Raw genomic sequence first — 13,312 nt, forward strand, 5'->3', positions numbered from 1 at the left:
AGGGAGGTGATTCTGCCCCTCTACTCTGCTCTGGTGAGACCCCACCTGCAGTACTGCGTCCAGCTCTGGGGCCCTCAGCACAAGAAGGACATGGAGCTGTTGGAGCGGGTCCAGAGGAGGGTCACGAAAATGATCCAAGGGCTGGAGCACCTCTCCTATGAGGACAGGCTGAGAGAGTTGAGGTTGTTCAGCCTGCAGAAGAGAAGGCTGCAGAGAGACCTTATAGCAGCCTTCCAGTACTGAAAGGGGGCCCATAGGAGAGACAGGGACAGACTTTTTAGCAAGGCCCGTTGTGACACGACAAGGAGCAATGGTTTTTAACTAAGGGACGGCAGATTTAGACTGGATTTAAGAAAGAAATTTTTTACAATGAGGGTGGTGAGGCACTAGAACAGGTTGCCCAGAGAGACAGTGGAGGCCGCATCCCTGGAAACATTCAAGGTCAGGTTGGATGGGGCTCTGAGCAACCTGATCTAGTTAAAGATGTCCCTGCTCATTGCAGGGGGATTGGACTAGATGACCTGTAAAAGTCCCTTTAAATCCAAAGCATTCTATGATTCTAAATAACACACAAAACAATAACATTTGTGTCTACCGTTCTTTCATATGTGTTAGTTAAAAAAAAAAAAAAGAAAAACCAACCCCAAAAAGCCAAACAAATCTGAATTTGCTTTGCTTGACTTGAGCTGATGCCAAGACTGCTACAACAGAATACGCTGCCTAAAAACTAGCAAAAACTGACGTCTACCATTCTTCTCTCCAACTAAACTTTCATTTTTTCCTCACCTTTGCTCACCACAGTGTGCATCAGACATCTTGTAGAACAGTTTTAGATAGAAAATTGGAACTTACATTTTATACATCAAGACAAAAAGAACAACCTTGAAACTCTTGTTTTGTTAACCACATAGCAAACATTTTTTCACCTGTTCTGAGCTCATCCTATGAGAACTGGATCCTGGGATCAACTTGTATTTGCTAAACAGTGGAGTGTTTCCAGAACTACTTAGAATTATCTTTTATTCTTCTGTTGTTCATTCCTCATTACCAGCACAACAAGCCATATTTTCCCTTAACAATGGCAACATCAATTCACAATCTGACAAGTCCCTAAGACACACATTTTAATTGCTTTCATAAGTTAAAAGTTCTCTCTAGAGAATCCTGTGTTGCATAAAACACATGCTTTGTTTCAGTGGTTGGATGAATATACAGATACAAGATCTTCCTGGGATTTCCAGTGATCACTGTTTAGAAACAAGCAACCTACTGTTTGTCAGTTCAAACTTGTCAAAACTTTCAGATAGCGCTTAACAAGTGTACTAATTGTTTCTTTAATGAACAATTCAAAGCGCACAGAACATCTGCATTTTGGAAATCTGGGCTATTTCCACCTAAGACTTCTACTCATTTTCCCCTTTTGGAACAAATCAGCAGGTATGTTGCAGTTGTACATTCCTCTATCTCAGTGGAAAGCTTCTAGAGTAACATGGAGAAGAGAGTTTCATTTCAGAAACACAACTAGCAGCATTAAGAGAAAATAAGCTTTTGCTTTAGGAATACCCTCAGTAATTACATAAGTAGTTTTCATCAGTTTCTTACCTCTGACTTCTACAGTCATGGCATGAAGTCTGGCACTGCCCTAACTCTGTACTTAGAAGAGTATAACCTGTATGATACAATCACATCTAAATTATTCAGCATGCATGTCAGTGGAAGACAATGGAATTTTCTTAAAAGCAATTTACAGCTTTCATATCAAGCTCAAGGCTTCCATTTTTAATCATATGTTAATGGACTTGGTTCACCATTTTGGGAATGTCAAAGACTAGGAGAGCTGATGAATGGAACAGGGAGCACAATTACAACTGAAACTGAAGTTACTGGCAGCCCAAATGAGATCGAATTATCACAACTGTGTTCTGTTGTACCTCCTCAATACAGAATACTATTCCACAGGTACCTCTGAGCCTTGCAGAGCATACTGTTCTGCACAGTACAGTGCACATGATTACTTTAAATGTGTTGTCACCAAATATACACAGTTACCTTCAAAGATTTATCTGATAATACCTGCTAGCAACCAAAAGACGTATTTTGATAATTACAAAAATTCAGTTACTCAATTGTGATATTGATCCTCCATTTTCAAATTTACTATTGATAAGAACAGTGACCCCATAAACATTTCAAACTATGAATAACAGAGTAATGTAAAATAAACCATTCTACTTTTTAAAGAAAGTAAGTGTTTTTACATTAACTGTTTTGGCCATGCAAATGCAACTGTCGATACTCCTCTGAAAGCAACCCTGTTTTCACAAATCTTACGTATATATGTCATCTTCCTGAAGTGCTGGGTTACCGCTTACACTAAAACAGCAGGATGAATATCTAGCTAAATATTCTGCCTTATCCTGATACAAACCACTATTTTTGCTTTACTTCTGTGCCCCTGACTAAGACAAAATAAGAACATTTCATGAAGGATCTTCATGGAAAGTTAAGTCGTCTATTGGCTGTCTTGTTCTGGCATGCACAGGAGAAAGTACTGGGAGAAAACATTTGCAACAAGGTAGTTCTTCCAGATATTTTCCTAAATCTTTTTAGTTTGATAGAAATAATATAGATGAATCATGCATGAGGCATTCTGTTGATAACTATTCTGGGATCCGAAGAAAAGAGTGTTAATAAAATACTTTCCGCTATAACTTCCAGTTTCCAAGTCATTCCTGATCTACCAACTTCTCAGTCCCGGAAAGAAAGACTGTTGTAAAATTCAGGATGAGGAGGAACACTGCCATGTAGACAACTGACCACTTCATTAACGGCAGCCTTTGTTAAAGATCAAGAGCTTAATCAACTACTCAGATGATTCAGTAAAGAGTTCTCACTGATTCGAAGCAGAACCTCTCCTAGACTTCTCTATCCAGCCATAAAGAGATTTGTTATTCAAAGCTGATCCACCACACACATAAATTAACCGAATTTGTGGAATACAGACTTACTCTCTTAAAAGCAGGTATGTTTTGCAGAAGCTGAACAATTGTTTGGGTATTCTCACCTGAATATCACATTTATAGTATATATTCCTAACATTTATTTATTTCTTTTAGCTACAAAGTACATGCAATCTGACACAGCTGGAAGCACAATAGCAAGTGCACTCAACAAGCTTCTTGGCATCTAGCTTTAAGACAAAGAAGCTATGCAAAAATCATATTTGAAAGCCTTTATAAATGATGATTCTGCCTATCCTAATACAAAATACATCTTTATTTTCCCAACTTTTAGAACAGCAGCACCCAGAAAAAGCATTTTTTTTTCTCCTAAACAACATATACACAGCCACCACCTATTAATGTCAACTGACAATCCTGAGGATGACTAGTACACATAATGTAAAATGCAAGAAAGATCTTGCCTGCCTAACGCCATTGGCAGGCAGGATGATTAAACTGCACAACAGAAGTTCAAGAACCTATTTAGATAGCTCCCATAAACGCAATTCACTGCCTGAGAAATCAGAGAACATCAGATGGCATAGGTCATAAGCAAACTAATGAGATAATGTACCAATTAGAACTAACACTTTCCTTAGGTAATCAGACTCAAGGCATTGACATGTATTCAGGCAGACATAAAAAGGAAGTCAGGTTAAACAATTTTGTCAAAGAGCATATACATTTGCATCTCTAAATGTACTAGAGGACCAGCAGCAGAAAGTTAAACAAGGAAAACTGTTGCTACACCATTATCTTATTACATTCAGAGCTAAAAATGACTCATAACTTCTCCCCCCTTTTTGGCCATTTTTTGTCAAGTGTGGACGCTACGAGTTTGTACCTGTAAGAAATGTTCAAATTTCCTGAGGTGTGAATGATCTCAGGTTCTTGGAAAGCAAGTGGAAATCATAAAAAACTACTATGTTCAAAAATCATGGCATTTTTATCTAGGAGTCTAACAATTGGTTCTAACAGTTTAATTAAATGAGCTCTAATTAATTTAATTAGATCTTACTTATTGGTGTTTGTGGCATTTCTGTTGTCATTTTTTCTTAATTTTCTAGTTTTCTGATTTTCCAAAAAAGATAGAAAACAAATCATCTCAAGACAGCAAAGACAAACTTGAATTGCTATAAAAATTTTACTTGCATAGTCACAGAAAAACTCTCAAAGAAATACTGTGCATTGCTAATAAATTTGAGTATGTTCATAAAGCATACGATAGAATGGTATATTTGAGATATGACTAGGTATTTACAAGACGAACTGCAAGGAACATTGCCATGGAAATTGAATATAACAACTATTCATAGGCAGAAAAGAGTTGTAAAGCTCTGTGGCATTTCAGGAGATTGACAGCAAGTTCTCTGTTAAAGGAAAACTTACAACAGCACAAAAAGTGCATGCTGACAGGACAACAGCATGCCCTGACTAGTAACAGATTCAGTCATGAACATTCCTCTTGCAGAGCACATGACATTTAGCAATGAGATATTCTAAAGATACATGAAAGGTTTTAGTAGTGTGGGTCAACACAAAGACTGATGAAAATTATTCTCTCCAGATTCTCCTCCATTCTGCTGCAAACTCTAGGGGGAAAAAAAAAAAAAAAAATCAAGCAATCTTAGCATCTACGTTAAGGAATCAAGGTGCTGATCTCTTCTCCTTGGTATCCAGCGATAGGATGCATGGGAATGGTTCAAAGCTGTGCTAGGGGAAGTTTAGACTTGACATTAGGAAGCATTTATTTACCGACAGGGTGGCTAAACACTGGAACAGGCTTCCTAGAGAGGTGGTCAATGCTCCAAGCCTGTCAATGTTTAAGAGGCATTTGGACAATGCCCTTAATAACGTGCTTTAACTTTTGATCAGCCCTGAAGTGGTCAGGCAATTGGACTAGATGACTGTTGTAAATCCCTTCCAACTGAAGTATTCTGTTCTATTCCATTGCATCCAAATCTTATATGAATCACTACAAAATTAGAAAGCTAAATCCAGAAACCTATATATTTGTTAGAAGCAAAAATTTATGTTATCATATGATTCTTCCCAAGCCTTTATGTATCAGCTTTGGTATTGAGACTATATCTGAGCCTATCTGAAGCCATTACTTGCTATTGCCATAGAAATATTTAACAATAACTGATGCCCCATCACTGGTAAACATGATGTCTGAGTTTCAGCAATATGCCAGCAACTGACTTGGCCTATGTTTAAAAATTCACAGAGGATTCAATAAAATGTATACTGTGGAAGAAAAGGCCTATCAATTATATAGGATTATTTAGGAGAAACTGGCACTGCTTAATGAAAAAAAAAAAAAAACAACATGGCCGTTTGGAGATATTTTATTTGGTGGTATTTTTTGGAGATATTTCATTCAGTGCTAACTTCAGTGATTTTGGATGAACTTTTACAATGACAGAAAATAACACAGCCTATTATACAATGGGAATAGCACATATAATTAACAGGCAACCAAGCATTTCAGATCACCACTAAGTCTGCCAAGGGAGGGGAGGAAGATATATTAAAAACTCATGCAATGTTAGTCAGTAATAAAAACCTGTTCATTATTCTCCTTTCATTTTAAAGGCTAAGCTTTTTGTTAGTATTCAGTATGGAGAGTTACGTCTTAAATAATTCAGCCATTCTTTAAAAGAACATTTATCTTAGAAGAACAGAGCTCAGCAGCTGCCCTTCTTCCTTCCCCAGAAAAATCCCAAACCCACACAACTGGACTTTATTCCTCATCCAAAATAAGAGCACAGAGAAGCACCAAACAGAAATCAGCCTGAGCCAGCGCAAAAACATCACAGAGCTCAGGAGGCAAAAAGATGGAACAGAAGAGAATAAATTCTGATACAAGCTTTCTACAGATGCTCAAAAACTGTCCTTAGGCCTTCCTAACTGATGGCCAGCAAGCCCTCTTTTAGGTGGCTAAAGCAAGAAAATAATTCCTACGTCCTTTTCCCAAGCAAGGGAAAATAGTAGTTCTAGCCAGCAAGAAAGTCAGTTATTAAGAGATTGCTAGCATAAAAATTAGACAGTCTGAGAAATCTAGCAAAGGTATGATTTACAAGGCAGATAACAAAAGTAATTTCACTGATGAGTAGACACAGGTCAGAGAGCCGATTCTGCCATCAGAAGATAAGAGACCATTTTTGAGATTTCCATTAAAAACACCCAGGTTGGCAAACTGCAAGTGTTCTAAAACAAATGTAAGAAGTTGTTCGTTGTTTTGAAGTAACCTTTTAGAAAAAAGGATTGAAAGCTTCCAATCTTTACACAAGCATTCAGAATCTGTGAATAAGGTGTTTGGCTTTTACCTGCAAACTAATTCACTCATTGTCTGGGGCATGATCACAGGGCAACATACCTGTCCGTGAAGTTTCCTGCTGGCCTGTTTCACTCCTCCTAATTAGCACTTAGCTTCGGTCCCTGCTCTGCCAACCTGTTACATGTAGAGGGATCAGAAAGCTGATCGGATGGAATGGAGCTGACTGAGCCATATGGGAGTTATATCAGTAGCATCTTAAATGGATAGAAAATGATGCAGGGAAAAGAAGCATCAGGGAGAAGCGACATAAAAGGGAAATCAAAAGGAATGTGGGAAACGGGCTATTGGATAGAGAGGATGCATGAAAAGGAAAAGAGGAAAGGAAAAGAGTACAAAGGGAAGAAGAGAAACAATAGTAAGAAAACATTGTCTTATATTTGTCTCTCACCATGGAGTTGTTAGAGAATGGTAGGTTAATGCAGGGGATGCGCAGGGGGGCACTATGAAGCACACATTGCATCAAATCACCTACAAAGCATTCTTAAATTATAAACAAGACAAAAACTTCCATCACTTCCACTAAACATGTTGTTCTCATGATCTGTGAAAGCTTTCAGTTTCTGGAAAGGGAGGAAGGGGGAAGAAGGGCTGCCTCAGTCATTGCCTTTCAATTGTCACTGTGAAATTAAAGCACGTGTATACCCTGGGCAATAACCAATATAAGTAACTCAAGTAACGGGTGAATTAGTTAGGAATAACAATGCTCAGTTAGCATGACCTTGCAAAATAAACTAACCTGCACAGGCAGAAAACAATCTCCTTGCTCCTTAACATTGTTTCTACCATCATCAGTCACAGTGCAAAACAATTTCTGCTTCAGCACAAGAATCTTGCTATTCATAATATGAATTTAGATAGGAAGACTAACAGAAGAAAATAAACCCTATTATATCTAACTGAAACCCTAGATTTGGTAGTAAAATTTTTTCACAAATCCCTTTTCCTTAAAGCATGCCGATTTCTCAAAACTGAACTAATTCACAGGCACTTGATGCCAAATCTCTTCAAACCCAAGAAAAAAGTGAGAAAACCCAGAGCTCTTAGAGGCTAAAAGCATAATTCCTATTCACAAATCATTTCAGGTATTTTGATTTTTATTAAAAGTCAGAATTAAACTAAACTTCAAAACAACTAAATATTCTTTCTCCATCCATGTCGACTCCCAGTCCCACTGTTGCCTATAGCTAGTGGGGACTATCCATATATACAGGTCTAGATGCCTGTGTCTAAGACCAGAAATCAAGAGGAACATCTCTGAGTAAATGGGGAAAAAAAAACCAAACAACACAGAAAAGGCTTTCAAACAGACTGAACTAATAAGCTCAACATTCTTTATGTTAAATAATTAGTTAACTTCTCCATTCTGCTTTAACTATTAAAAGTATGGAACGTGTGGGTATTTTTCCCCAAAAATTTTCCTGTCTGTAAATGGTCACATTCCATTCATCCTCCTCTGCTGCCACTTTATCCTTTGTGATTTTGCTCCAATTCCTGTCTACTTTTGTTTTCTTCTCCTCAAAACATACATGAGACTTCAGGAGCTCCCAAAAGATGTTCTTAAATTTCCCTGATCTTCTAAAACTCAGCATCATTTCTGCCTGTCTCTTTTTCTGCAAGACCAAATATGTCAATAAAAATGGTTAAGAATTGTTTTCTTCTGGATATGCCATAGTCTCTTCACTTGAGACAAACTGGTTTTATAAAGGTCTTTAAGTCTCACAATGACCAAAATTCAGGCCTCTATCCAAATCAACAATAGGTATCTTTATCTGTGAAAAGATGTAATACTTCATACCTATAAATGCAACTATAATACAAAAAGAAAAACTATTTCAGTTAGTATTCTCAAGGGATCATTTATTCATTGTTATACTCTGTTGGCCTTGTATTGTTGCCTATTAATTTATGCCCTCTGTACCACATAAAATAAAAAAAAGCAGTATCAGCTATCTATATCAGCTTCACCCTTTTCCATTAATCAGTTTTAATACTTATTTCCCAATTAATAGGTCTACAATAATTTCTTTTGCTCTAAAGACATTATTTATATTTTCTCAACTACAAAAGCCATTGAGAAAACTGCACATTGCTTAATCTAGGAAAATCAGTTTAATAACAGATGCAACAAACTTACATTCCATAAATCCTGAAATAATACTGAAATTCGAACATTAAATTGGACTAAACAAATATATCCCGTATTTTAAAGATGAAAAACCTCTATAACCATTTATGCAAGAAAATTAGTTTTTTGTTGGGTTATAAATTTCTCAGTGTGCTAAATCAGAAAACACAAGTTCTAGAAACAAAACACATATCAGATATTAATTCCTGTAACAACAGCAAAGAGACACATTCTTCAGTAATTTCATTTCAAGTAGAAAAGGTAATTTCAAATGTAGCTGTAGTAACTCTGCATAGCTTAACCTCTAATATTCAGGAAAGTAGTTCCGAGAAACCTTTACAATTGCTTTAGATTTTAACAATATTTTAAGACATCATCAAGACTTCATATGAAAGTATGAATTTTCTTTACCCTAGCAGTTTTGCTTTGAATTTGAAATAGCTATATATCAAAAAAAAAAAAAAAAAAAAAAAAAAAGGATGTGGTCTAATTGCTCAGTTATTTTGTGGTTAGCTGAAGTAGAACTTGCAATAGAGAACAGAAGTTAATCTTATTTCCAGATGGGAGTGTCATCACCCTTGCTAAGATCTACAATATAGGAAGCAGACCAGAAAAAAACGTTTTATCTGGAAAACTAAATACAAATGTTTTCTGTGAGTAACGGTAAGGGTAGAAATATCTGTCAAATTTGAAATACTCAAAAACAATTCCTTGTTTTACAAGCTAAGAAAAAAGTCAACATGGATGACGTTACAGTCACTATCTATGCCAATATACAATACACATTGCAGTGTATCCATTGTATCAGAGTCAACAGAAGCAGTAGTAGGATGGACAAGGCCATGCCACTGACTTCCTTTAAAGCCACCCTTCCTCCTTGAGAACCATTTCTATTATTTTTTCTGGTTGTATGCAGTTCTTCTGGTGACTTCGCCCCACCCCAGTCATATACCTTTATACTGGCGGATATGGCTTGACATGGCAGACATATCATCCTTTAATTGCACTAAAACAACACAAATCACAAATTTTACTAAAATTTTAATGTGTGAACATCCTTGAGAAAGAAAAATAATCCCAGAACTCAAATCAATGGCTGAAAGATTCACAGAACTCATGCAGTCAGAAAAAAATCCTTCCTTATTTACCAGCACGTCATAGTACACATGCAAAAAAACCATGAGCTGATTCCTGAAAACTACTAGCATGGATTAATCCAAAGTCACACATACTACAAATTAAATTGCAACCAGTTGAATTTAAGTAGTCTGAGGAACTGGAAAAATCAGAACCAACGCTGCAAAGTAATCCTGACTGAAACAAAGATTAGGTAGTAGATGGGAGGATGAGTGGGGAGGAAGGGTGAGAATTTAATTTGAGAGTGAAGGGAGAAAAATCCGTTTTTACGCTACTTACTCCTGTAGGCTGAAATATCAGTCCATCCACTTCGTGGCTAACTTCTCTAGCAAAGCTTCCTTCCAGGAGCTGTAAAACAAAAGGAAAATAAATCTTTTTTCCATAGAGAAATATTTCACTTAGAAGACTGCACATCAAAGCAGATTATATGCTACTACTGCAATAATTTGCTAGTAAACTGCTTATTTATGGTTTAACGTTAGAGCTTGGGAAATGTCAACATAGAAAGCTTCAACAAATTAGCAGTTTTTACAAAGAACACTCAAAGCTCAAACAAGTTTCTGGGAGGCAAACCCTTACAGCATCATTCAAGGAAAAAGCCTTTGTCCAAGAAGAAATATTGAGAAACCAAGATGATTCTATACACTAAAAGATGAAGAAAAATCAGTTCTGATATAGGACACCACAGTCATTTGTGGACAAATTAAAAAACACATTTGTCACTTTAACACACAAGTAGCACTTTAGATTGAGAATATGTACTGAAAAATATTTCAGGGCATCATTCAAAATTCATGCTTGGCAGACTCCCTAACTAGGGCATAACCCAATAACACAGCTACACTACTGTAAAACAACTGTCTGAATTAATTTGGATCTTGAATATTCTGTTTTACATTTTCAACTATTGTGAATTCCATGTGGAGGTGAATACATCCATCAAGATAGGATTTACCAGAGAAAACACCATCTAACTAAAACTAATGAAACCAACTAGTCGACAGTTACAAGAATTGATGATACACTTCCATGTTAAAGTATGACTTGCCTAAGGAAAAGCAAATAACCAGCGAGAACTACAATTGTCAAGTAATAGCAAAAATCAGGAGAATTACCAAAATGCCTCTTTATTAATTTCAATTTACATTTTACTGCAGAGATGAAGAATCTATCCTGAAGTTGTAGGTGCTTTTAGTAACATTTGAAAATTTTTGATGTATAAGTAACCACATGGTCATAAAACATAGCAAATACACAACTCAGTAAATCACAGTCAGTTTTAAAAGCAACATTTGGGCCTAGACTGTTAATTTTGTATCATTTCCTTTGTATAGTCCAACTTAACTCAATGACCCACTGACTAAATTATTCAAATCAAGTATCAAACTCTGCCCTCAGTAAATGGCAAAAGTATGAAAGGAGTTGAGAATTAACATTTGTATGTTCCTATGTGCTGTACAACTCAAAGCAATGCACTTAAAATGGATCAAAAGCCTGATGGCCAAATATTTTAAACCATAATAATATAACATGATATTTCATTTAAACCTGTAGCTATTTGCACAGAATAATTGATCACTTTGCTATAAAAAACCCTAGCTTCTTTCCTTATCCACATAGTCATTAGCATCTTTGTGCTTATAACTGCATCTACAAATACAGCTTTCACTATTCATCTTTCAGATACAATTTAATTGGAAAATACACTCTATGAGAGTACTCTCAGGTGGTAAAATACTTAAAGAATATTTGATTCCAAGTAAGCAATCATCCAGTGAAACACTATTTTTCAGTACAGAAAGTCCATACTTGGAATGTGAAGTTGTAGCTTGCATTTACCCATCATGATTTTGAAATTTACAACAGAGGCTCATGATCCTTTACCAGATGTCTATACAAAATAAGAAAAAAAAATAATCCGCAGTTCTTTCAAAAGTTCATTGTTAATCTTTGCTTCAGCAGAGAAATTAGTATATTGGAAAATATTTAAATAAATGTTAAAAAGTTTAAAAAAAAAAAATTAAGAAAAATTTCTACACAAGCTAAGCCCTCTGCGGATCCCTTGCAAGGTTACTGCACAGTTCCAAAACTGACAGGCCAGTGAGGAATCCATAAAAGGAATATTCTTGATATTTACAAAAACACATGGAATAGATTTCATTAAATTCAAGTACCAAAAAAACTTCCTCCAAATACAATAACCTACACCTCTAAAAATAAAAGACAAACTTCAAAGTAGCTGAGACTATACTTTTTGTACATTTCTAGCTATCTTATTAAAAGGTACTAACCAAACTGGCAAAGAGAAACCAATCATCTCTGTTTCTGCTTATCTGAAGTTCTTAAAGGCATTTGAGGACATGGCTACTTCAGTGTTGCAGCCTACTTAAACTGGATTAATTACTCTTTCCCAAAATAAAACTTAAGAATATGGAAACACTCTTTTAACTTGGAGTGTGTGATTCACCCAGGTAAAGCATAAAATTATTATCACGCACTGCTTTACCTGTAGCTCTCTCCACTCCGGTCTATGTGCAGTTAAAGTACATTAAAGCACTATTACAAGTTCATTAAATGGGGGGAAAATGTAAACTCAAAATTTACCATTAAAAAAATATATATTCTGGTATTCTTTTATATTCAGTACTCCACCAGAATTATAAAATGCAAGGGAATCCCTCTTAGCAACCTGACATCCAGTTTCAGACTTGAACTCGTTCTCATTTTGGAGGTCCACAGTATTCTTATTAAGACATCTCCTACCAAATGGCAATTCGATATCGAAGACAAAAGGATTTTAAAACCAGAACAAGACTCAGACAACTAAACCTCTTTGTGCTTCCAGTTATTCTGCTTTCATTCTCATTAGCTCCTTTACAAGTATTTCAATGATAACATTCTAGAAAATAATTTTTACTAGAAAGGATTAGCAGTTTGGGGGAGGGGGAGTGAAGTGGGAAGGACGGAATGGAAATTTTCTCTGAGCTTCTTCCCATACACACTTTCTTGAGAATTAAACTATATAGAGGTTGTCTGTGAACAGCAGCATATACACCCAATGAATACTGCAGAAAGTTTGGAATGACAGGAGAATGAGCAGAAAAGGAATGTTTGACATGTAAGCAAATATTTTTGACACTAAAAATACAGATGATATAAGGTTTTTAGGTTTATGAACTTAAAATGCAGGTATCATGGTTCACCTTTTAAAAAACGATGTTCAATTTTCTACACATATTAAAATTTCTAATTAACTTGAACTGTATGGTCTTTTTTAAAAAAGATAATAAATAAATAAAGATGATAAATGGCACACCTGCTTGACTGGGATGACTGCCAGGGATCAGACAAAATGCAATGCATCTCAATGACATTTTATAAAAGATGGGTAAATGATGCATGCTAGCCAATTCTTCTAGCACGCTATTCCTTGTAGCCTCATGGCATCTATTTCCACCTGTGAACCCCTTTGTTCTTCTTGCAGCTTCCTGCTTCCCCACGAACATTGCAATAAACCATATACTCATACTACAGTTTATCATTTAAAACTTTTTCTTTCTTACTTTATAACTAAATCAAATTAAAAATTATTGCTACGTCTAATAATAGCCCTCTAACAAAAAGAATGGTATAATCACATGGAATGAGTGGAGCTGTATGATGAGGACTTCTTGCTCTTTAACCACTGAGCTGAGGAGCAGCAGT

At 36.0% G+C, this 13,312-nt stretch overlaps 1 protein-coding gene across 3 annotated transcripts in view; it reads right to left on the minus strand.

The window, feature by feature from the left end:
- RNGTT (RNA guanylyltransferase and 5'-phosphatase) overlaps positions 1-13,312 on the minus strand; it is a 192,475-nt gene that overhangs the window by 86,890 nt on the left and 92,273 nt on the right. For all 3 annotated transcript variants that reach the window (XR_012041408.1, XM_072855446.1, XM_072855448.1), the window contains one exon: positions 9,887-9,955. Coding sequence is in view for 2 of the 3 variants with exons in the window: in XM_072855446.1 (XP_072711547.1) it covers positions 9,887-9,955 (69 nt within the window). In the remaining variant the exon portion in view is untranslated. The remainder of the gene's footprint in view (positions 1-9,886; positions 9,956-13,312) is intronic.

Source organism: Ciconia boyciana, chromosome 3 (genome assembly GCF_034638445.1).
Source record: "Ciconia boyciana chromosome 3, ASM3463844v1, whole genome shotgun sequence".
Classification (NCBI taxonomy): Eukaryota; Metazoa; Chordata; class Aves; order Ciconiiformes; family Ciconiidae; genus Ciconia; species Ciconia boyciana.